At 28.2% G+C, this 25672-nt stretch overlaps 1 protein-coding gene across 1 annotated transcript in view; it reads left to right on the forward strand.

The window, feature by feature from the left end:
- Window positions 1-946: 946 nt before the first annotated feature.
- LOC142326645 (protein-L-histidine N-pros-methyltransferase) overlaps window positions 947-25672 on the forward strand; it is a 495337-nt gene continuing 470611 nt past the window's right edge. Inside the window, exons 1-2 of the mRNA XM_075369242.1 lie at window positions 947-1101; window positions 21236-21477. Of these exons, the coding sequence (XP_075225357.1) occupies window positions 21328-21477 (150 nt within the window). The 5' untranslated portion in view covers window positions 947-1101; window positions 21236-21327. The remainder of the gene's footprint in view (window positions 1102-21235; window positions 21478-25672) is intronic.

Raw genomic sequence — 25672 nt, forward strand, 5'->3', positions numbered from 1 at the left:
ATAAAAAAAATAAAAAAATACAAATTACTAAGCTGATGACGTGCTCTTAAATGCCAATTAAAAAATCCGATTTTTCCGCAGCGTTATTTAAAAATTAAAAAACCCAAATAAATATTTTTTCCTTAACGCCTTAAAACTGTGTTTTTTGAACTGAATAGTATACTTATTTATTTGTAATTTTTGTATATATAAGGAAAAAATGTATGCTATATTTATTAAAATTCGTTAATAGAAAATGCCTAAAAGCCGTTTTTAGAGAAATAAAAATTTATAATTGAATATGTATTTCATTTCTGAAAAATTATCAGTTGATACAGGAGAATTTGAATAGGTATATATGAATTTAAAAAATTTACCAAAAAAATTAATAAATAATCATGCATACGAAATATTTCAAATAGAGTATTTCTAGCTTTATTTATTTATAAAATATCAATAAAACTTCTCCTGTGTAAAAAAAGGGCAGTCCGAGTGCTAGATTAGTTAGTTTTATAATGTTTTTTTAAGACTGACATGACACTTAAGACTGACAACATTACGCTGTCAACATGTGTGTAGAGACTATCCTACAAGATACTGTAAAACTACAATATTTTAGTTTATGTTTTTTTATTTTTTTATAAATATGGGTAGAAATAATCTTTTTAGCGTTTCCTGGGATTAGCCTTTCTGGGAATGTTTTATTTACGAGTGTTATTATTTAACATTTTCATGTTTCAATTATTTAACAGTTGAAATGCAATTTAGTTATACATTTTACCGATTTTTAGTTATGAATTTATTTTTACGTTTATTTATCATGATTTCATAATTTTTCTTGATAGATTGATAAAGAATAAAAATTGAATTTGGCGCGCTTTTATATATTGAACTAGGAACACACATACAGCTGGCAACTGGTATGTTGGTAGCTCTGTTCCTAACCTCAACGTACGTTAACCTTAAAGTGTACTGTCAATTTTGCAGTTTAGTGTAAATAAAACACGTGTTATTACTTGTTAATTATTGTTTATTTAATCCGTCTGTGACGTGTAATATTTTAAGTGACTGTTTTATTACTGTGCGTGGTTATCACTTTTAACTGCTGAGAATTGAGCTTAGGTATTTTTACAATTTTTATATTACTGTTTGTAAAAATTTCTGTTTAGTTCTTAATATAACTTTGTGACTTTACTAATTCATATAAACCTAAAATAACATAAAAATGATTAAATATCTTTAAAAGAATCGGTAAAATTTAACTTTTTCGTTTGAAGATAATGGGAAACCTTTTGCTTATGGACTATATTGATTTTAATTTTATTATGTTTATTATTTACTCTCATTTGTTTTCTGTTTATTACAGCTATATTTGTTTGTGAAAATGAGAAGTCTGTTTAAACAGCTTATGGTTATGACATCTTGCAGATAGAAAGTCATTGTCAATGCCTAACATCTTATTTTAAGCATTACAAAATTTTTAGTTCTGCTTTGTAAATTTTATATGTACACTGGAACCATATACTACATTTAAATTATCAGCCAAAATATATATATAGCTAGTCGTTAACCACTATAATTATTTGGGTTATTTATTTAAGTATGACATTACAAGCACTAAATTCTAAAAGGTACTAAAATTATTCATGATCCATCTTGATTGTACTTGGATGCACCTTACCTTAAATATTTTCAACCTTAATATGTTAAGGCCAGAAACAGATGAATATATATATAATCTATTTTAAATAAGAATGCATCAAAATATGCATCGTAGAATAATTAACATTTTATTAAGAGAAAAGATGTGTTTGTTTTCAATCAATTCAACCAAAATTCAAGATTGTCCATGTTGTTACTACACATGGTCACTTTATGTAGCATTAAAAATTTACATTGTTGTTGTGGTATTGTTATTTTTAGGAAAGTGAAAGTTGAAGAGTCAATACTGATACAAAATTATTTATTTTTTAAAAAAACAAAACAAAGAAAGTTTTTTTAAAAAATAAATAATAAGATTTTAATATCATACAAAAATTTTCCTTTCTTGTTAATTTGTGACTTACTAACTAATATTTATTAACTGACATTTTTTATCTAATTCGATGGTGATATAAGTGTATTATTCATAATCATTGTAATTACTGCTCTTTCCATCCCTGTCATTTGAGTACCATTGTATACAAGTTAAAAAATTAATGTTTGTATAAAAAACTTTTTACTGAAAATTTCTTCAGTGGGTGATTCCAGCACTTCATCTTCATCTTTTTCAATCCCAATGTGCCTAACCATTGCAGTTCTTTCAGAATATTAATCAAAGCTTTTCCACTGGGTCCCACTTTCTGTCTGACACAAACATTAAATCCACAATATCCTTATGTATGGGATTCAGCCAACATATTTCATATAGTTAATCAACCTGATCTTAATCAGCCCATTTGAAGGTTCCCCCTTCCTGTACACTATCTCATTTCTTCATCCTTCGTATATTATTGCTTCATTTTAATCTCTGGAGTTGTCTCAGTCCCTTCCTTGGCTCCATATGTTCTAGCATGCTGGCACTTTCTAGTAGTCGGGAGATCCTGGGCTGCTTTTATTATTGAGGTCAATGAAATTGGAGCTTTGCTCATGGGACTATCCTGGGAAGCTGTGTTTTATATTCTCTGGTTGAAAAAAAGTTAAACTACTTGAGGCTGGACGCTTGTCTGGTGTATTCAGGCTTCTTCCTAAAAACCTTAAATCTATAATTGTGGCATTTCTCAGATTCAGGTTGGTTATAGACATTTACATTATTCTTGTGTGGGTTTTTGTTGTTTTCATCTTTAATTAGAGATTAATTCCATACTGTAATATTTTCTTATTTACAATCAGGATACTGAATATAAATCCAATCTATATTTTTAATTGAACTAATCAATATAAAAACTATAAAAAAATAGTTATTATGGTAGTTATTATCCTGCTGGGTTGCTGTGGTGGTTAACTTGTCATCACAAATCAGTTGTTTAACATCTGATCTTTTAAGTCAAAGGGTCTGAGGATCAAATTCTAGAAAAAATTAGTTACTTTTGTATAGATTTGAATACTAGACAGTGGATATTGGTGGGTGTACTTTGGTGGTTGTAGTTCTATTAACTACATATCTCAGAAATGGTCGGCCTGTATCTGTACAAAAAACATCTCATTTACATATCATACTCATATCATTGGGGGTTGCTTATTGTTCACTAGTTGAACTGATTACAATGTACAAATTAGGAAAATAAATAATGATAGTTATTAGCTACCAGATTGGTCTAGTGGTGAACGTATCTTTGCAAATCAGCTCATTTGGAAGTCGAGAGGTCCAGCGTTCAAGTCCTAGTAAAGGCAGTTATTTTTGTATGAATTTGAATACTAGATCGTGGATACCGGAGTTCTTTGTGGTAGGATTTCAATTAACGACACATCTCAGAAACGGTCAACCTGAGACTGTACAACACTACACTTCACTTACACTCATACATATCATCCTCATTCATCCTCTGAAGTAAACCTGACAGTAATTCCCGGAAGCCAAACAGGAAAAAGGAAACAGTTATTATTTTATATCAGGTTGCCTTGTTAGTTATATTTTATGATTTTTTATTCCAGTGATTATTTATCTAATTGTTCTAAAACTTAAATAAAAACTGTTACCACTACATTGATAATATCATACAAGTAATCAATAACTAACTGATCGATTAAAGTTTGCAAATGTTTTTATCTTTTTTACAAGCATTTTTAATTATATTTGTCAACCATTAATTCATATAGACCAGGTGCCATCAGACTGGCATCCGTGCAGACAGGGTGCCCTAAATATCAATTTTCAGATTGCTCCGAACTAAACCTTGATGTTACTATATTTTAGCTCTTTTTATGTTTTACGTACAAATATTAGCATTACTAATAATGCTGTTCATAAGGAATTAATTATAAAATGTAATATCTTTTATGTAATGGATGTATAGAGTTGTCAGCTTTGGCATTGTTGATTCATTCATTACCTTACCATAAAATTAATGCATTGTATATGCCAACTGCTCATAATAACATTATGTGTTTAAATATGTTATTGAGTCAGTGATGAGATTAATTTAGATTTTCTTAAAAACCAGATTCTTACCATGGAAAAGAAATAAGATCAAATTTAGGACTAAAAGAATTTAATTAATATGGCACAAATGCCTACCATTTGTATGGGGTGTGATCTAATTTGATGTCTGAATGAATGAAGTCTTTTGCCAAGTTTATATTACAATAATTACCCTAATTGTGTGCTCTGTACAACATTTACATGTTAGTAAATTATTTTGTAAGAATTGGTTTTATTTCTGACTGATGAAATGACTCTTTTCCTATGATTCTACACAGCTTTGATTCAATTCCCCTCCAACGTTTAGATTATTGAAGGTTTTATTACCTCTAGTCAGACATAAATACTATTATTATGAGTATTAAATTTCTGTGCATGTTTGATGTAAAATTGTGACATTTAGAGCTCAGAACATACATCATATTGAGAAAGTCACTAGTGTATGCTTGGCTTAGAAGCTTGTCAGCAAGCAATTCATGACGTAAAGATGTAAGTCAATATTTAAAATATTTTAAATATCTCTTTAATTTAGACCAAATGCTGAGATATTTTTATGTTATTTTGAAGTTCCATATTTTGTTTTATGTTACAAAGTGAACTAAACACATCCTCATAGAAAATATTTATTATGGCAATGAATCAAAGAGTCGCTCTTTTTGTACTTAATTACATGTAGCATATTTTCAAGGTCTTGGTTCGTATACAGTTCTTTGTTCTTGTTTGTATCCTCTATTAAAATCTTTTTTATTGGAATGAGCGAGTACAATTTTTCTGTAATTCATTGTACAGTTTATATCAATTTGCATGTTATGTAATTTTCTGTTTAATGTTCATTGTAACAGTCTACTGTACAATTTTGATTACACTAATAAACACAAATTTGTGTATACTTTTAGTAGCTTTCTTAAAAAAGTGAATCCAGATGTACTGATGTACAGTGATGGGTGTAATTTGAAATGATTCCACTATTCGTAGTCACAGAAACTAAAGGTTCAATCTGCCCACAAAACCAGCAAATTTATTGTTAGACATTATGCAGTGGTTTATGGGTTTATAAGCAATTCATCTTAGTTAGGATATGCCATATTCTTTTGATTTGTGACTCATTAAGGTACTTCAACATTATCTGATAGAGTTACTACTAATCAGATAATTTTAGATGCATATGCATTATTTCACTGCTTAGAAACCACAATGCATATCAATTTTTGATAGATTCTTTTTATATAGAAATTTTTAGACAATAAGAACTCAGTTTGACTACTTAAGCAATTTTCATTGAGAGAGCTTTTACAAATTGCTTAATCTGTTCTGACTGCACATCCATTGTCAATGTCATTTAAATAGATTTTGACAAAAATAATGATTTTTTATTTTTATTTCTTGAGGATTTGCGACGTTTTGTAATTTTAGACTGTTTAGCCATTACGATTATTGTGCTCTGCCACTAAAAGAAAACAAGAGTCCCTGGGTTGGTCCTTGGATAACACCCTCCCATTTGATTACAGTAAAGGTTCATTTGTTCTATACTTGCTGGCAATCCTAAACATGGTCATAGCGAGCCAGTATCACATTTACACAATTTAATAAAGGTAAAAGGGATCAAAGAAAAAGAAAAGAGGTTGGTGGTGGTGAAGAATGATTTAGAGAACCACACTGTTAGACTAACTGCTCTTCTCAGAAGAAAGTATAGACTCTCTCCAGGCATCTGTGTTTCCAGTGGGCATCTGTACCATCCATAGTCTCTAATTGGTGCATTTTTACGAAATGGGAGCAGCACATTGCTGATCAAAGAATTTGCACTGGGTAGCTTAGAAAAAAAATTAATTTTCCTCCAGAAATTTAAGTATCATTTAAAAATTCCATCGTGATAACCTCATTCATTTTGTTATTTTATGGCGAGTAGAAGTATCCATCAAATATAAACTGTTCAACCAGTCTCCTTCTGGAAGCTAAAATAAGTAGGTTGTTTTCTTGAATTAATTATATTTAAGGTTCCATGTTACTGTCAACTTGAGATAGCACTTTGAAGAAATCTTCTCCGTCATTTGTACTTTGGGCACATTTAAAATTCTTAAATTGTACAGTAATGTTCTTTTAAAGTTACTAAGACTAAAATCTGAATTATAGGTTTTTTTGTATCTCGCTCTCGCTCATTGTGTGTGCGCGAGCGCGCGTGTTATATCTATAAATTTTTATATACAAATATTATTTTAAAAATCAATTAATTTAGATTTGTTAATATTTGATGAATTTCATAATGCAATATATAAGATTGTGTTTATTATGAATATTGTTTTAGTCATGTTTTACTTTTGAAAATTTAATTCTCTGGTTCTTATACCTGAAATATAGTTTTATTATGAGTGAAACAATTTTTTTCCTTCATAATTATGTTATTTGTTTGCCTTAAAAATGGTAATTAAAATTTGATCAAAATAATTCATAGTTTCATGTCCTACTAAAACTCATTCTATAACTGTTGAATTGCTTTCTTGCTTTGCTAGTTTAGGTGGAGCTCATATTTGAAGAGAGATGAAGGTCAATAATAATACCGATCAAGTTATTCTTTTTATTACCTCTGATTACAGAATGAGGCTGGTATTAAAAAATTTACTACAGAAACCTGGAAGCTTTTTTGTTTGGAATCAAATCAACTGTAATTTTTGTTTTAATTATTTAAATAGCTTAATGTAACTGTATCAGCTCTATGTAACCTACGCTTTCCCATTTACAGTTTCATCGCTAGTCATTGATAACTCACATAGCAAGAAAATAAAACATTAAAAAAAAATAATGGTCTTTCTTCTAATGCAATTATTAATAACAGTTTAATTTTTCATAATTATTATTTTGTTTGTAATGAGTTATATTAAAAACTACGTCTGTCATGTCAGCAACAACTTAAGGTTATTGTGCTTGATGGCTATGACCTTCAGTGAATTTCATTAAATCAGTAATTGTTTCAGCATAAACATAAAAATAAAACATTTTAATTTCTGTGAAATTAATTATGAGTAATGTATTAAAATTAATTAATAATACTGTGAAATTATTAAGTTTATTGTGTGTAATCGTTTGTATTATATTTTCCACTTTCTTTACATTTGTAAATGTTCATCAATTTGGCACAGGATTGTTTCATTCCATTTTAAGATTGCTGCAATTATTGCAATTGAACTACACTTCTTGTAGTTCTAATTTTATTGTTTTTATTCTCTTGAAAATAATTATGTTATTTTTATCAATAATTTCTTTTTATTTTGAGATAATTCATCCAGAAGGGGTGTCACTGAATGATTTTTAGTTCAGTTGGATACATATTCATAATTATTATTATCATTTTATGTTTCTTTGAGAAACAGGTACCTATAAACCACTGTTATCTGTATTCATCTTGATCCTCCTGTTTAATCTTTTTATATCCTTCATTCTTGATTTTATCTATCAACTTAAGTCTCTTTCTTCCTTCTCTCTTATAATAATTATCCTCTTGGTATGTGTCTGATCCAATTTTTCTACTTCTCTCTTTTAAACTGTATGCAGGAATCTTCTATTCTCAACTATCCTGTTAAATATCATATCATTTCCTCCTCAGTTCACTCATTTTATTCTCTTCTTATTCTTCCATACCCACACAACTCAAAAGCTTCAATTTTACCGTCTCTCTCTTCCTTACTGTTTGTGTTTGACCTATATAACTTAATATTCCAAACAGCATTATTTTTTCCTGTCCTCTATATCCATATCATCCATAATATTAATTTGTTTTGGTTAAAGGTTTCATGTCATAGCTCATTTTTCTTGATCTTTTTAAATTCTTCCAAATTAGCATATTCCCCAGGTATGTATGGTTTTCATTTTGTTCTACTTATTCTTCTTTTGCCTTGAACACTATGTACTGTCTTATCATTTATCCTGTTTCCTGTTAAGTTTTGTTGTTTTAAATTTATTTATATTCCATACTTTACCATTTCCTTCATAGTTATTATTCTTTGAAGTGCTTCATTCTTGTAGTTTTAGGTCAAAGTATCCTCCATTATTGAAAAAAATTGTATTAATTTACACATTTTTATTCATATCACGCATTTATGGAAGCTAGCCAAGCAAAAAGAAAAAAAATTATTTCAGAAATGTTTAATCTAGTCTATGAAAAATCATTGATCATTAATATCCTGGGTTCTGCCTGATATTTTGAGGGATGTGAGTGGGATAGTATCCCTCTACTATGAGGGACTTTACAACATCCCTTTGGTAGATTTATTTGTATTTTTTCTTGGCCCTTGCATAGATCAGTGTTCATGTCTTTCTTTCTCAATGTTCGTCTTTTCTCCTTACTTTGACTTTTCTTCTGCCAGATATTCAATGGGTTTTAACTGCTGCCCACCGGATCTGTCCTGTGGGTGTGAAGACCAGTGTAGTTACTGTATCATCTGTATTTATATGGTTTGTTGGAGACAACTCAGTTTATTGACATAACCAGGCACTCTGATTTTCTACTTGATAATTGTACCTACCTAATAATTCGCCAAATTATTATATTATAAAGTCGCCAAATTTATGATACCTTCAAATGACACTGAGGTACTCTATATGATTTAGAGTACCAGATTTGTACTGTTGTAAATGACAACCATTCTCAGAAATATAAGCTCTTAGCTTTGTAAGTAAAGTAAGGAGTGTAATGTTTTCCCGTAGTTTTCTTAACTGAGCCAAACTATGGCTGCACATCAACATGCCTAACCACTGAATGCTATAACCATGTAATTGACACCTTAGTCTATTCACAACAGGTGTGAACGTATAGTAAACATCATTACTCTTAGTGAAATTAACCCTGACTGGTGGTGCTTCATATAGATCAGATGTTTTATCTATGTCATTGTCATAAGAAAGATTGGGTTAGATAGTGTATAACAATAAAATTAATTCTCTTTTTAAAATTATTTAAATTTAAAGATATTAAAATCTCCTTTTATCGTGAATTATTATGTTACCTACAGCCTTCAGCTCAGAAGGGAACTTATTCTTAATGAATAATTTTCATGTACAATACAATACAATAAATTTTTACTATAATAGAAGTATTTTTATATTATTAATATTGAATTTTGTATTTTCATATTATAAACATTTTGTCAATTGCACTTAATATCTTACATTAAACATTAATTCTGTTTACATAATTGTGTTTTTTAGTTGTGAAATCATTATGTAGTAGTTAATTTATGTAATAATATTTGTATTTATAATTTATGCAACATTATTCATTTTATAAATATTGTTACTACGTTGTTTAATTTAGTTTAAATATTACGTAATTATTTTATACAGCTATTACAAATGGTAATTTGAATAAATAATTCTGTGGTAGAAGATATAGAACGTAGTAGAGTTAACCTTTTCATCTCTTCAATGGCTTACTAATGCAAATGATGTTAATTCTTTCAAAGTCTGTTACCATAATTCTGTATGTATTTATACTTTCTGTTTATTTTATTACTTTTGTGACCTTTTTCATTTATTCAATATTTTTCTCTCTTTCTTTCTTTAGATGTTTAATTATGTCTTGTTCTTTTTTTAGATTTTTTTCTTGTATTTTCATAAATTAATTTTATTATTGTACTGAAATAATTATGTGTTAAGCAATCTAAGAAAAGATTTATAGTATGTATTCTATTTATTATTGGTAATTATAAAACTTCTGAGAAATATTTCTTTTTTGTATTAGATCAATTTACTTTCATTATACTGCTCACTTCTAACTCTGCATCAGCTGATTAAGATTTGATTCAGATGTGTGATGATGTTTTGAATTATAACAGAAATATTTTGCTCATTTGTCACACTAGTTCTTTGAGTACTTGCACTTTATTGTCAATTATAAATTTTATATATTTATTTATTTTTTGCTCTTTGTTGTCAATAATTATAAAAATCATTTTTGTAATTAATGTCATATTTTTTAAAACCTTTTTAGAAATTAACTTAACAGACAAATATATGTTTAATTTTATCATTTATTTTCACCTAGATCTATATATTGAAATTAAGTTGTTATAATAATAATTTTTAATTTCATAATTACTGTATATTTTTTTCATAAGAATTATATATTTAATGAAAATTGTTCAAAATTTGTGTAGAATTCCATAATAGCTCTGTCAAAATTGATTTTAGTGATTAGTCTGCCACATAGCAGGTTCTAAGACTTACCATAGTTGTCATTTGTTGTTACCCATAAGACTAACAACTTTTGAGTAATCTCATTAACCAATCAATGTAGCATACTTGCCATATGCATTTTTGATGCAAAAAAAACAAAATAATTTGTTTTTTTTTTAATATATGACTGAATTTACCTATTTATTTATTTTTATTATTACAATTATTATACTTTATAATCAATTTTAGAACCAATTTACATGTTTTATTGTTATTATTATTATTATATTAAATTAGGCCACTGGTTGCTGATATTACTAAAGATAAAAAAATGCTAAGTTTCACATACCTGGTTGTTGATTTTCAGTCACTTTTGATTGGCTTTGGTGATCTATTTGATCCAGTTTACTAAATTTGGCTTAATTGTTGACATTTCATCATTTTTACCTCACTTTTTTATTTAATATGTTAATCCTCTCCAGTTATTCCAGATGCAAACCCACCGGATTGGTCTAGTGGTGAACTTGTCATCACAAATCAGCTGATTTCAAAGTCGAGAGATCTAAGGTTCAAATCCTAGTAAAAGCGGTTATTTTTATATGAATTTGAATATTAGAACATGGATACCGGTGGTGGTATGGGTTTCTTTGGTGGTTGGGTTTCAATTAATCACACATCTGAGGAATGGTCAACCTGAGACTGTACAAGACTATACTTCATTTACATTCATACATATCATCCTCTGAAGTCGTACCTTAAGGTAGTTAGTTCCTTATGGTAGTTCGGGGCACATATTGAATGAACAAAGCTTTTGAAGTAAAAAACCAATTTCCTTTAGTTTTATATGTAACGATACGGTAAAAGAAATATAAGACAATCTTACAATAATTTACTTTAAATTATTTATTTTAAATAAATTAATAAAATAGTTTAATTATTATTTAACTATTTTAAATAATTATTTATACAGTATTACATAGATAGCGCTAACTACAAAAGATTACCATATACATATGAAAAGTGTAATACTATACAAGTTTCAATAAGTAGTTGATATCTCAGCTATTTTTTTTTTTTTTATATTCGCATCAACAATTAAAGTCGTTAGCGACTTATCCGTGTAATATAACAGAACCGGTAAATTTGTAGTCTTGAACAAACTCAGGTCGAGACATGTGGTCAATTGAAACCCAACCACCAAGGAACACCGGTATCCACGATCTAGTATTCAAATCCGAATAAAAGTAATTACCTTTATTAGGATTTGAACCTGAGAACTTCGATTTCGAAATCACCTGATATACGACGACGAGTTTACTACTAGACCAACCTGGTGGGTTAGTTTAGCTAACTTGGATAAATGAAAAACAAAATAGAACAATATTATTTTAACCTAAATTTCACTTGCGGGAACCATATAATTGTCAATTTTATTTACTCAGCGATGCAAATTACTACTATTCGAAAAATATCGTTAAGTAAAGTTTTTTACTTGCTTTTAAAAAATAGTTATCTAGATAAATTTACGTTTAAAACCATTCTCAAAATTCAGTAAATAGGTAACCATGAAAGACCGAAATTAGAAATTGTGATCATTCTCCGGTGAATGTCGACACATAACAAATAGTCGGTGAAAACCCGAAATACTTTGCTTATTCATACCTTTGCAACAAGTACAATAAATACCTATGTCAACAAGTACAGATAAAATCTGGTGGGGGTCGAAACAATAACTCGAAATTAAAAAAAAAAAAAAAAACACCCAAAAACAATTTCTAAGGTAAATAGATTACGAGAACCCTCGTAAAAGAAGGAATTTAAATTTAAGCTAAACTTAACCTACGCACTCGTCACTCGTCTAATTAAATTATAGTCGTAGTTTATATTTGAATTAATTAAATTTAAGCCAAAGGTAACCTACACTCGCTAACCTCGTCTAATTAACGTTAAATATACTAATTATATAAGTTATTCTTCAACATTGGAGGCGATTAATCAAATTCACTGCAATTTAAAAGAATTTAATAAAATTTTCAATTTTTTTTTAAATTGAAAGGGTCAATCAGATTATACAGAATATGTTAACTGCATGGATGAACGATAACGATTCAAAGAAATGGTCAGATGTTCATTTTTTTTATAAAAATATTTTCATTCAACTTTCACCTTCAATGCATGTTGAATGTGTACATATACCGGCGAAGTTCCGATTAAGCAAATATTTCGGTATTTCACCGACGTATTTGGTATGTGTCGACATTCACCGGAGAATATCGACATTTGCCAGATATCGAGCTTTCACGGTGACGTATACATTGACAAAAGAATAATTCAAATTTTTCTAGTGAATAAAAAGTTTGACATGACATTATGATTCCGTAGTAAAGGTTCCCCATTCATAATTTTTTGTCTTTTTTACAACCATTTTTTATGATTCGAAAATTCTTAGCAAGATTAATGTTATTAAATAATAATTACCATTGAAATTGATGTGGATGAGTGTCATATTGCGTTAGCTTAATTTGTATTAATTTAACTTATTGTTAAGTTTTTAATGAGTTCTATAGTATTTTTTTGTGTTGTTTGATATTACTGCAAAATGGTTAAATGCCTCATGATTTCAGTGAATGAACTAAATGAGTGAATAAATAAATTACGTTTACAGTGAATTATAATTATACTTAAAAAGATTTATTAGGTGGCGGTATGTACTTGATGCTGATACGGTATTACAAGTCTAGTCGACATGTTGAATTTCTGGAATAAAGTCTGCCTGCATTTCTTTATAATAGTATCTTCTTAGTAGGTTGTTATTTGAAATGTGTTTTTCTGTGTGTGTTTCTTTTTTTTAATAATTTCATTCATAAGTAAGTAATGCGTCCTTGTTGAATTAGACACAGTTACCGACGCTTAATGCTTGATAATTTTACATCAGGTGTCCTCTAATGATTGTGTCATTATGACCATAATTTATTTTATCGCAAGGGCACTTAAAGAATCTAACGTTCATCAGAGGATTTCTGTGATCATCTATCTTATTTCTTCTTACTGGTTACATATACACAGAACATGCTACATCCGTTTCCAGCGAGTAGAGCCTTAATGCAATTATTATAAAATGTAGTTTTGCTCGAATTATCTTTCTAATTTACCGATTAATTATATTATATTCTTTACGTTTATTATACGATTATTATGTTGCAACGTTTTTATATAAATTTATTTTTGTTGTAATAATAAAAAAAAAAAAAAGTTAATAATTCTCTCTACTCGTAGTTTGGAAGTTTTGTAAAAGTGTATATATTAAATGAGGGGAATCGTGATTATATATAGTTAAATAAAAATGGCGAATTTTAGAACCAAAACTTGAACTATAGCTAATTCGCGGATTGCTCGACGGTTCACGCCAGCTCATTAAAAACGTTATAATCTTTTTATCGATTTATAAATACGTAGTTTATTATTTTATTTAGACCAAATAAAATGTAAAAATCTTTTCATCCGATATCAAACTTTAAAATATATAGTAATCGGTATTTAATAAATTCATTAGTTAAATATCAAAAAGTAGGTTATTAAAAGTTGTCAGAAATATTCTCACAATGTATGAAAGGTATAAAAAATTTTAATATATATATAATACAGAGTAATTTGATTAACCTAATTTCACAGGCCATATTGTAAAGTATTCGTTGTTATGATTATACAATAAATAATTAAAATACAAAACCCACTTACCAACAAATCTTTTTATGCGTTCTAGCGCTTTCGGAAACGAATATCATCTTCAGGAACTTAAACTTTTTTATATCATTCTTAAAAAAAACTAATACTTTGTCGTCATAAGTAGAATTGTTATGTAAAGTGTGTAAAATATATAACAGTGGTCGTCATATGTTTCACTGTTATATATTTTACATACTTTTACATAATAATTTTACATATGACAACAAAGTTTTACTTTTTTTTTTTAATAATAATATAAAAAAATTAAGTTCCTGAAGATAGAATTCGTTTCCCAAAGCGCTAGAATGCATAAAAAGATTTGTTGGTATGTGGGTTTTATATTTTAAATGATAATTTGACTACTATAAGTGTATCAGAGAAATTATAATTATTTAATTTCCTTTTATTTTATTTACATTTAAATTAACCAAAAAAGACCTGATATTCATAAAAATGTTGCAAACTAACAGTTGATAATTAGTTATATATCATTTGAATAATTGATTACAAGAAAATTGATGTCTCCTTATATATATATATATATATATATATATATATATATATATATGTATACAGGGTAATTCAAAAAGTACTTCATAACTTTAAAAGCATATAAAATGTTTTAATGTGTTGAACCACGGTTAGTTTGTATGGTTTCAGGTGCAATCGTTTGCGTAAAAAATGATCGTATATGCGCCCAAAAGTCGTTTGTGAAATATCATTCTCTCAGACTACTAACTGTTTTCTACAGACTACGTGCAAAGCTTTCTCTGAGTTGTTCCACAGCAGCTTCAGGAATGCGTGAGTGTCTTAGGGACGTCAAGGACTCTAGGCACCAAGATTCTCTGACTCTTGGGGAGCACGGTCCGCATCAGTAAATGTATCCATTTTTAACAATACTGGTAGCAGTGTTGTTGGGCGAAATCGGTACAATTAACTACCTGAATTAAAACTTGGTATATTTTTTTTTTATGAAATGAGACCTCAGCCGAATCTGTAAGTCATCTAAACAGATTTTTATAAGTTTATAAAATTGTAATGTCTCTTTTGAATCGCCACATATACATACATACACGTATATATAAATATATATATATATATATATATATATATATATATATATAAAGTGTACAATTTATCTAAGGAAGTATCGATCTTTACGAAAGTACTTATGATTACATACAAACGCAGTCATGTGCGTAATTTTAATTTTCTTTCAAAAAAAAAAATTTAAATATAAAATTAGGAGATTACTTTCATAAAATACCTCAATAACGTAGAAAATAATAAAATTAAATAATATATATTATTTAGGGTGGTTTAAACTAAAAAATAACAATGATAGAAATAATTTAAAAATATTCTAAAATTGTTGTTTCTAGAAAATCGTAAACGAATCGATGTAACTATTTTCTATCGTTTGTTCCATAAACCCTTTAATAACGGTATTAACTTAAAATATAAAATATTTATTGCAAATAAACTTGCGACCGAACGAGGAATTACTAGGGAGTAAATCTGGGATTGTTACGCTATTTTTTCCCGAACACATCAGTTTTGTGTAACAATGTAGCAATGATGTGATTTGACCAAAATACTTAATGTCATACATAATGTAAATATGTAAGTGTTGGCAATGCATTGTTTAGTTTTTTCTCTAGTGTGGTAGCGGAGATATCATTACACCTTTAATCTTATATATATATATATATGAATGTTTGTTTGTCCCATATGCGTTCCTATACCATTCATCCGATTGCGATGAAACTTTGGTGAGTTGTTGTACGCATGCCAGCGAAGGTTTCTGAATTAGTTTGGACACGCTAGTGGCGCTGGGTCGAGTTATTTCGAAAAATTGTATTAATGGTCCGATTTGGCTTATATTCAGAATATGTATTAGTTACGTAAAAAAAATACCTCTGCTAGTCGGTACTGGGGTCGAAATATTTGTAAAAATTGCATTTATGGTCTGATTTGGCTCATATTCAGCAAAGTTAGTTACGTAAAAAGAAATAATTTTGCGAAAAATAGGCCCGCTAGGTGGTGCTGGGGTAGAAAAATTGTATTTATTGACCGATTTGGCTCATTCAGAATATGCATTAGTTAAGTGAAAAGAAAAATTTTTGCAAAACCTATACCCGCTAGGTGGCGCCGGTGTCGAGATCTACAAAGCAAACAAATATACAAAAAGACTTTCTTCTTCTATATATATAAAAGGCAATGGTAATATGTGTGTCCGTTGCAGACTAAAAAATCGACTGGACCGATTTACGCGCGGGAAAATAGGGAAAAAGGGAAAGGTTAAATTTTTTGAGTTCCGTAATGTGCATTTTTTAAATATTTTATCATACTTTCAATTGTGTTTATTTAATTCATATATATATATATATATATATATATATATATATATATATATATATATATATATATATATATTTACTCAATCTAGCAATAGCAAAGCATTGCTAGATAGCAATAGCAAAGTTTGCTAGTAAGAAAGAAAAAAAAAATAGAAAAGTGTAGTAGTAATATGAGATGATTCTGCAGATCCGTTTAAAACACTATATTGTTTTAAATTTTGAAGAAGTCCAGTTATGAATTTCGAATTATGACAAAAATAAAACTTGATAATTATACTATTAAAATCAGGTTCATTTTTGGATTTTGCTAAAATAAAAAAGATAATCTCTCAAGTGAAAGGTCCTAAATACTCTTTTAAAACAATCAAGAAAAGTAGAAACGAATAGGCTAATTTTCGTTTATTTTCCTGTGTTATTTCGTAGATACTTTTGTTCAAATTGGACCGCAATATAATATTTAATCTAATATTCTCTTACAGTTTATTACCAGTTTCTTTTTTTGTTTAGTCACGGTATAAAATTTGAACTTTACGCCCTTTTTAAAGTTAAACATATTAAAATACTTTTTATGTATGCGTTTATGATTTAATTTTTAATAAATTTTATTAATTATTGTTTTTTTGTTTTCTTCTTGTACAGAAAATAATCTGTTTCCTGGAATAAATAAAATAAAATTTATAAAGTATAATTGGTTTAGCATTTATTTACACGGTTGGCTATTATTTATATAGCTTAAGAATGAGTATATTTCAGTTAAATTTACTCGGCAATTGTTTCATTGTACTTTGTAAAGGCTATATAACTCAAAATGACATAAGTTATGAATAACTACTAATGGTTATTTCCATAATTTTACATCATGATAATCGTTGTATAATGTCCAACAGCAGCAGTAGTTAACTGTAAATTGAGGTCACGCCCAATTTTGATTATTTGCTAAAACATACTAAATTGCTATATTAAAAAAATAAAAATATTATTTTATGTAGGCTTTTGTTTGATTAATGTTCTCTATTATTTTATTTATTGAGGTAAATTGTACAAATATAAATTATGTACTGTAATTTTATTTCATGTTTATATATATTTCCATACACACGCGTGCGCGCGCGGATATGCACACTAGTTGAGTACATATAATTCCCTAGTTACATTTATGCTAATGTAGACCGTTCTGTTGAATGTTCATCAGTACAAATTTAATGATACTCAAAGTTTTACATTTATCTTACGATCTTCAAAATTTAGAGTAACTTATTTATTTATATACTCTACTGGCTAACGCCCTGTTACAATATCATGTAAGAAATTAATTTTGTAGCGCGTGAAAAATGATAAGTGTTACTGTGATCTCAAACTAACATCTTTCGGATGAAAGGCAGTGACGCTACTACTCTAGTAGGTATTTACGTTGAGAAAAATCATTCAAATTCTATAGCTTTAGTAGAATTTTCCATCCTACTTCACTTAGCACTCTCGCATTTCATTAAGTTAAATGACACATGTAATACGGAATTGAGGACCCCTTCTTGAAAATTTTAAATGAAATACTCGTGAATATTGTGCGTTATCCAAAATATAGTACATACAAATTATTTTACAATTACGAATTAGGGATTATGATAATAATACTAGACGGATGATAAGTTTAATGGGATAATAGCTGAACGAAGGCAAAGTGAGCTACTTACGTTTCGGCAGTAAGAACCACTTTTATTTCTTAGAGTAATTCCATCTTTTTCCATGTATTGTCACCAATTGGTGGCAGCCGCATTCCCTCAATCTGAGCGTTAGTTTACTTTGACTTAATTATTTTGGATAAGGTGAGTCATTTAACTTCGAAACGGAGTTGTAAATACTTTTATTTAAGAACATGAAATAAATTAAAACACCAGAAACCGAATAATTCCCCGGATTAGTAACTGAAGGTCTTATCATACTTTTGGAAAATACTCTATCATTCACGGTATTATTTTCGAAGAAACATCTGAAAGTCTCCAAAATATTGGGTGTAGTTTTGTTTAATCGGGTACCCTGAGTTCTATCAGGCAAGTGGGAATTCTCAATTAGTAACATTCTCCGTAAGGAGCTACCTTCAATTGCACCCTCCAGCCTATTTTCCATGACGGTAACAATCTTTATTCGCGGGAAAATCTTTTATATTTGCAACTTTAAGTAAGGTAGGCGGCAAGGTAACCCCTCTCGATCAGTAACTAGTTAATCTCTGAAATTCTTTGCCACAAAGCAGGAATAACAAAACAAGAATTAATCAGTTAAGAGCTACAACAGATATCCAATTGTATATATCGAAAGTGAATCAAAACATTAAATCCACTACTTGTTAATAGTTATATTCATCCTGATGATTACGGTTAGCGATCTCATTAAATTAAACTTTTGTAATCATAATGTATGGTCAGAAGAGTTCTGACATCAGAATTCTCCAAAAACACGTAAATAATGCTCGTCCAACGTTTAATTTATGAACTCGCAATGTTTTTCTAATATTGGACGTTATTTCCATCTTCCAATTGAATGCGATATCCCGTGTTAATATTCATACACAATTTTTTCCCATAAATCCTTACGGATTTATGTATTTTTTTGGTTGTGGACAACCAAAAAAAGCATGAATCATCCTACGGTTATTTGAAGATATGCAATTCTTCACATTTTCGTGAACTGTCAACAATATTCATCTTCCGTAACTAGAATTTTCATGGTTTAACATGAGCCGTGGCCTACTCATTCTTAGACGAGTAATGAAAGGAATGAACCGATGCCTAAATCTACAAAGAACAGTGATTTACCTCTTAACTAACGCGCTTCCTTCATTTATTGTATTATTGCTCTGATCAAGTAGGTCTACTACAGTATTATATCTACTCGATTACTTATTAGGCTTTCGTGAGAGATTCTTCAGATCAATTTCGACACTTCCTGATAAAATTCTTTACATTTCGTCTACAGTTAATTTACTCTTCATTACTTGGATACTACAGCTAATACCTTGGTCGTTAAGTGATATCCTATGTTTTTTCTTTAAATATATGTTATATAGATTTAAAGAGTATAAATTAAATTTCAGTATTGCTAATTAGAATTCGACAAGTAGATTAAGGAACAAAACTTATTAGCGTAAGACTAACACGTTTGTTATAATTTTAGCGTAATTTGCTGTTGACTAATAATTTATATAATTGATTATTATCTTTATTTTATATTACAATGACTTAGGAGCCCTTTAATTTTTAAGCTTATATGTGTTGGTAACGAAGTATTTTGTAAAGTAATACCTGTTTTTTTTTTTTAATTTTCGTATTTATCGGGTGTGGTTGGGTAGTAGATAGGCTGGTGTTTATTCCCGATTGAAATCTTACAAAATGGTCATATGAAAGTTATTTAAAAACTTGTCTTGGTTTTTTAGCTGTTATAAAAGTGCAATGACATTTGTTGTTAAAATGAAACATTTTATTTCGAGTTTTAAATGACATATAATTTAATGATCGGTTCATTTTTACTCCCACTCATCCTCCCTACGTGCATTCCTCAGCTTTTATCTCTCCCCTCCTAGCTCTATTTACATGCATTAAACTTCTTTCTTTCTATTTTTAACTTTTTGGATTTTTTTGAAAATATATTTTTTGGTTTTCGTTATAATATCTATTTCCGTTCAAAAAAATTTAAAAACTTACTACGAATTACTAGTGGTATTTCAGTACTACTGTTTTTATCTCATCTTTTTATATGATACCTAATATATGGGCATATGAAATAATGCAGCTTCTTAGCTTTTCCATAAGAGTACTGTTCATAAAGATCTCAGTAGAATGATATTTTAGGTGGTTAAATCTCAAAAGGTTAAATAATGTTTATTCTTTGTAATAAAGTTTTAAATATTCTTGTGTCCTAGATTATTGTTTAGCGGTTTTCAGAACCCGCTAAACAATAATAATAATTTATTGTTTAAACAATAAACAATAATTCGCACTTTACAATGTATAAGTGCAAATTATTGTGTATATAGCCCAAAAAGCAAGCTTGGGATGAGTGGAAAGTGGTTATAGATTGGTTGCACAAGAATTTCTTACTTTAATTAAGAAACTTTTTTCAAAATAAAAATTATTTTTTGTTTGAATACATTTCATTTATTTATTTTTTTCAGTTTTATTCTGAAATATTTTATTAAATATATCATTCTTCTTGCACCAAACAGGCACAGATGTGTCTATATTGCTTGTTACCTGTTTCTATTCGATTGTCACTTTCCCTATAAGGATTCTCCATTTAGGATATTTAAAGAGAATTTCGTAAACCCTTATGATTTTGGTTTAAGATATAAAATCGATGGATTGAAATACTGTAATCGATTAGAATATATTATTTTTTTAAATCCGTAGTTTTTAAAGTTGTGATTGTATATTTTTCGCTTAACATATACATAAAGTACACTTAGTAAATGGTCAAGGAGTTTGTAAAGTATAACAATCATATATCATCGGTTGAATACCTCCTTCCCATTGGCTGAAAAGGATCCCTATGATTCGTTATACCTTAAAAATATAATTTTATCGTTTTACATTCATTTTAGATCGCTTCCAAATTTTTTTTTGTATTTAAATTTTGATTTTGTATTATTGTAAAAAGAAATGTTAACAGAAAAAACTTTGTAGATTTGGAACATCAAAATAATAAGTATTTAAATAATATTTACGAGTGATATTTTTATATTTTTTATAAGATTTTAGAAAAATCTTTAAAAAACTCGTGACAAAAGTTTTAATCTCATTAACTACAAAATAAAAATTAAGTAAATAAAAAAAATGAAAAATAATTAAAAAATTAATAACGTATTTGTGTAATTTTTTCTTTTCTTTTTTTCCAGGAAGTGCTGATGTACTGAAAGATTACTATTTTAAAGTCGTTATTGTTTGGCTGTAAGAAAAAGTAACATGTATTAGTTAGTATTTACATAAAATGGAGTGCAGGAATGGAGTATGTTGTGCACAGTACTCAGATGGGACTTGTAAGCCCTTTTCTTTGTATCGTCCTCGTGGAGCTCTCCCTAGAGCTCTCTACAACAAACATCTTTCTGATATTGAGCTTAAGAGAATTGATAAAGATCAGGTAAATAATATACATCTATTATTTTAAGGTAAACAGTTAGTTTTAATATTTATTTTATGAATTTTATAAAATTCTTGATGCGTTCCATTTTATTGAATTTCTATGTAAGGATTTACTTAGTAAGGATTTTATTGTCTCTTTGTATCTTAACGATATAAATTCTGTTTTTTTAACAGACTTACAAAAAAAGAAAGAAGCTTCAATTTGGCCCGATTTTTATTATTTTTTAAATATTTGTTTAAATGTTACTTTTCGCCACCGCCAAAAAAGGGTTTTTGAAATTTTTTTTAATTTTGCCATATTAAAGTGGAAAATTTTTTCATTGAAAAATTTAATTGTCTTCGCATAGATGATTTAAAAATATTTTTCTTTTTTTGTTTCGGTTTTTATAGTGTTACGGTATTTAGTGTGATAATCATCTTGTTTTAATCCAAAGATTCAATAAAATTAATTGGAAAAATTTGAAAAAAACGTTTTTCAAATTTCTGCATTTCAGATAGTTCTAGCTCATATTCGTAGCTTTACGTCGGTTTTTTACTCTTTTTTTTCTCATTTTTATCGAAACGTAGTTTTTTGCGTGAAACGTATTTTTGTTGGCTTATCGATATTGTAAAAAATTAAAACAAAAATACATTTTTAAGAATTAAATGGACTATTAAAAAAAAAATACCAAAATATATTTTTTTTAAATTTACCAATGATGATTGGCAATGATATTAATCTGAAATCTAAACTTTATAACGAAACAACGAACCAAATTGTATATGTTTTCAGTCGATTTTGCTACCAACCTCAGTGAAGACTTTAAATTTTATATTAAAAAATAATGGTTTTTTTCAATTCCTCTGCAATTTTTAGAAGAATCTACTCCTGGATATGGGTTAACTTTCTATCTCTTAATTTAACAACTCATTTTTACAATCTTTTCGAAGAAAACTACGGTATTATTTTTGATCGCATGGTTCGAGTGGAGGTGGGGATGAAAATAAATTTTCTTCACGTTTTGAAGTATGAGGTGTACGAAAATACCATTCATTTAAATTGTGGTTTCCTAATATATTTATTAATAAGCCTATGTATACAATTTTGTGGCTCAAAATTCTTCAAAGTACTACATCAGTTTCATTGAAATTTAGATGTGCTTACAATTTTGTGGCTCGAAATTCTTTAAAATAATAGATCAATTTCATTGAAATTTAGATGTGCTCTAATATCTTTTTGAAGCTGTGCATATGAAAATTTGATGAAGATTTTGAGTCGTTCTTGAGTTACGCTCAATTAAAGGTCGGAAAAATTTGAGCGGTAGAAGTTAAAAGCGTGGTTCGTTATGATGCTGCAAGTTGGAACGTTGACGTTTCTTTATCTGCTGTATCGGTTATCAATATTGTTCGACATATTGTAGTGCATTTTTGACGTCTTAGAATGAGTTGATACTTTTTCAAAAGGAAATAAAATAAAATAACGAATATCGGTCTTCTTGACAGGAAGACCTCAAGAAGAGTTAGTTTAAAAAAGAAAAAAATTTCTTTTTTAAAGACAAGAGTTTCTTTTTTAAGTAGTATTTATTGGTGAATGTGTTTAATTTATCGGCGCTAGTTTCTCTGTACATCGAAATTTAAAGAAAAATTGAAAATAATATTTTTTTTTTATGATGATTTTGCAGCTCATGGTTATTATAAATATTTAATACTAAAAATTAATTTTTTGTTCTTTTATTTAAAATAAAAATGTTAAAAAAAAAATAATAAAATAAAACGTTAAAATAGAATTTCATTAAAATTTTATTTCGATTTTCGTGTTTTTTTTACCCGACTACGTCCATAGGAGGAGTGGTAATAAATTTAACTGTAATGTATCATAGGTTTACAGATCCAACCAATTACAACCAAATTTGGGTTAGTAACAAGTGTTTGGTTTGGAAGTACCATAGGCTTAAATTGTCTTATAAGCAATTGTCTTGGCAGAAATGTATCACGGCCAGTATATATATGCGTTACACGCATATACATTATGATTCATTAACATTCAAATTTTTATTTAAATAAAAACTTATACCATAGTATATTGATTGAATGGTAAAGTTATCGAAAAAACAAAAAAAAAAATTACTAAAAAAAACCCTACTACTACTAATTATATACATCTACCTAGAATTATTATGAAAAATAGTCAAACAAGTTTTTCTTTCTTTTCTTATAGGCATCTTTTCAGTAGTCGGGTGCCTGTGTAGTTTATATGAGATGGAGACTTTAATGGCCTCCCCTTTGATAAGATTATGAGTCACCCGAATACAATATAAAATGTGATAAGTAATATTAAATTTCACATCGCTGAATTACTTACTGTATCCTGAAAAAATGCGTGTAAGAAAAGAAAGAAAAATTTGTTTAATTAATTGTCATTTTTCTTAATTATTCTAGGTAGATTATATACATTAAGTAGTCGGGTTTATTGTTTTTCAATAGTATTTTTTTTTTTATAAAGTAACGAATACTTAAAAAAAAATGAATTCGTCTTCTTTCGGATTTCTACTTAACGCGTAATTATTGAACATACTTTTATTTTTTATCTTTTTTTTTTATTTAGATGTATGTTTTCTTTGTTAAATCTATCTGCTTATGATTAACCAATTTATCAGTAACAACTAGTTCTATTTAACTTTTATTTCGCTATAATTTATTATATATGTTGTAGGTACTAAATATTACCTGTTAGAAAATAGTTTAGATAAAACTGCTTTTTCAAGTATTTTTCGTAAAAGTTCTTTGTAGCAGATGTGTCGAATATGTTGGGTATTATAGAATGAATATTATTATACACTATAAAAAGGATGAAAGGTTACTCTGTTATGATACCATCTCGAATATTTTTGAAATAAAATTGCAGGAGAAAAAGATCGGTAAATTGTATTTGTATTGAAACCAACTTTTAGATAAAAAGGAAATTCTTCTGATCATTTCCCCCTATTTTAAAATTAATTCAGTGCGGTTAGATGTATATTTAATAGTGTTATCTTTTTTTATTAGATTAAACATGTATTGTAAATAAATTTAAATGTAACTAGTCTACTAGAATTGTATTTAGGCTAGGCTTTTCAAATTTTATGATTTTGTTCCAATGTACCGTAATGTCATGTAAATTCAAAGTATAATCTTGTGGTATTCACAGGCAAAAAAATATTAAATTTTTTTTATAAGCAATTGAATAATGGAAAACACGGAAATTAAAAAAAAAAATTGCCAAGAAATATTTTGTAATCTTCAGCTCAACTTATATTTGTGAACAAACTTTTTCTTTAATGAATCTACATAAATATAACAAATTCCATAATAAAATTTTGTTTACTTAAATGAATCGTTTTTGTATTTAACATTTTTTTAATTTTAACATTTCGTTCGGCCTGAAAATCTTTCAGGCCGAACGAATTTTCTTTCCAATTCGGCCCGGAGGCAAAAACTGTTGCCCACGCCTGATCTATCATATACGCTTAACTATGGAAAATCTTTTAGAAACGCTAGAAAAATAAAAGTAATTTCTACGTTTGTCAGTAAATAATTTTATTTCGATTAATTTTAAACATGGATAAATAGAAAATTTTATCGTCGCAGATTGTACCCGGTCTCGACTTAACTTTTTTATAACCTGCATGAATGCGCAACGTCATTTTATAATACGACTAAAATAAAAATAAATTGCTAAAATTGTTTTTTAAATCAGATAATCATTACTGTAAATCACATGATTTGCGGAAAATAATTCACTTGAATAAATGGTCAAAAAAAAAAACACAACAAAATTTTTTTTTTTGTTACAAGAATTTTAATAGCTGAATCTTATACTATTTTTGACACTGATTTCATATACGTAAGTGTTTCATTTCTGTCTGACAAAGTTTTTTTTTGTAATTACTATTTTCGTTGTAAGAAAAAAACATTGCGACTGTAGTATAACAGTATTATATATGCAATTTCTACATGCTTGAAATCTACTCGTAGTGAAATCATTCTTCATGTTCGTCACTCACACTGTATACACACACAGCTCACACACAGCTCCTTGATTATTAGGGAAAAATTCCAAATGAGGATCTAAGAAGTGGATCTTTAGTGACATCACATCCGTGTGCTTTATGTTATTGAAGAAGTTCAGTTATAAGTTTTTTGTAGTTATATACTGTCGCGTGTTCGCGGCCGAT

This window comes from Lycorma delicatula, chromosome 6 (genome assembly GCF_047948215.1).
Source record: "Lycorma delicatula isolate Av1 chromosome 6, ASM4794821v1, whole genome shotgun sequence".
Taxonomy (NCBI): Eukaryota; Metazoa; Arthropoda; class Insecta; order Hemiptera; family Fulgoridae; genus Lycorma; species Lycorma delicatula.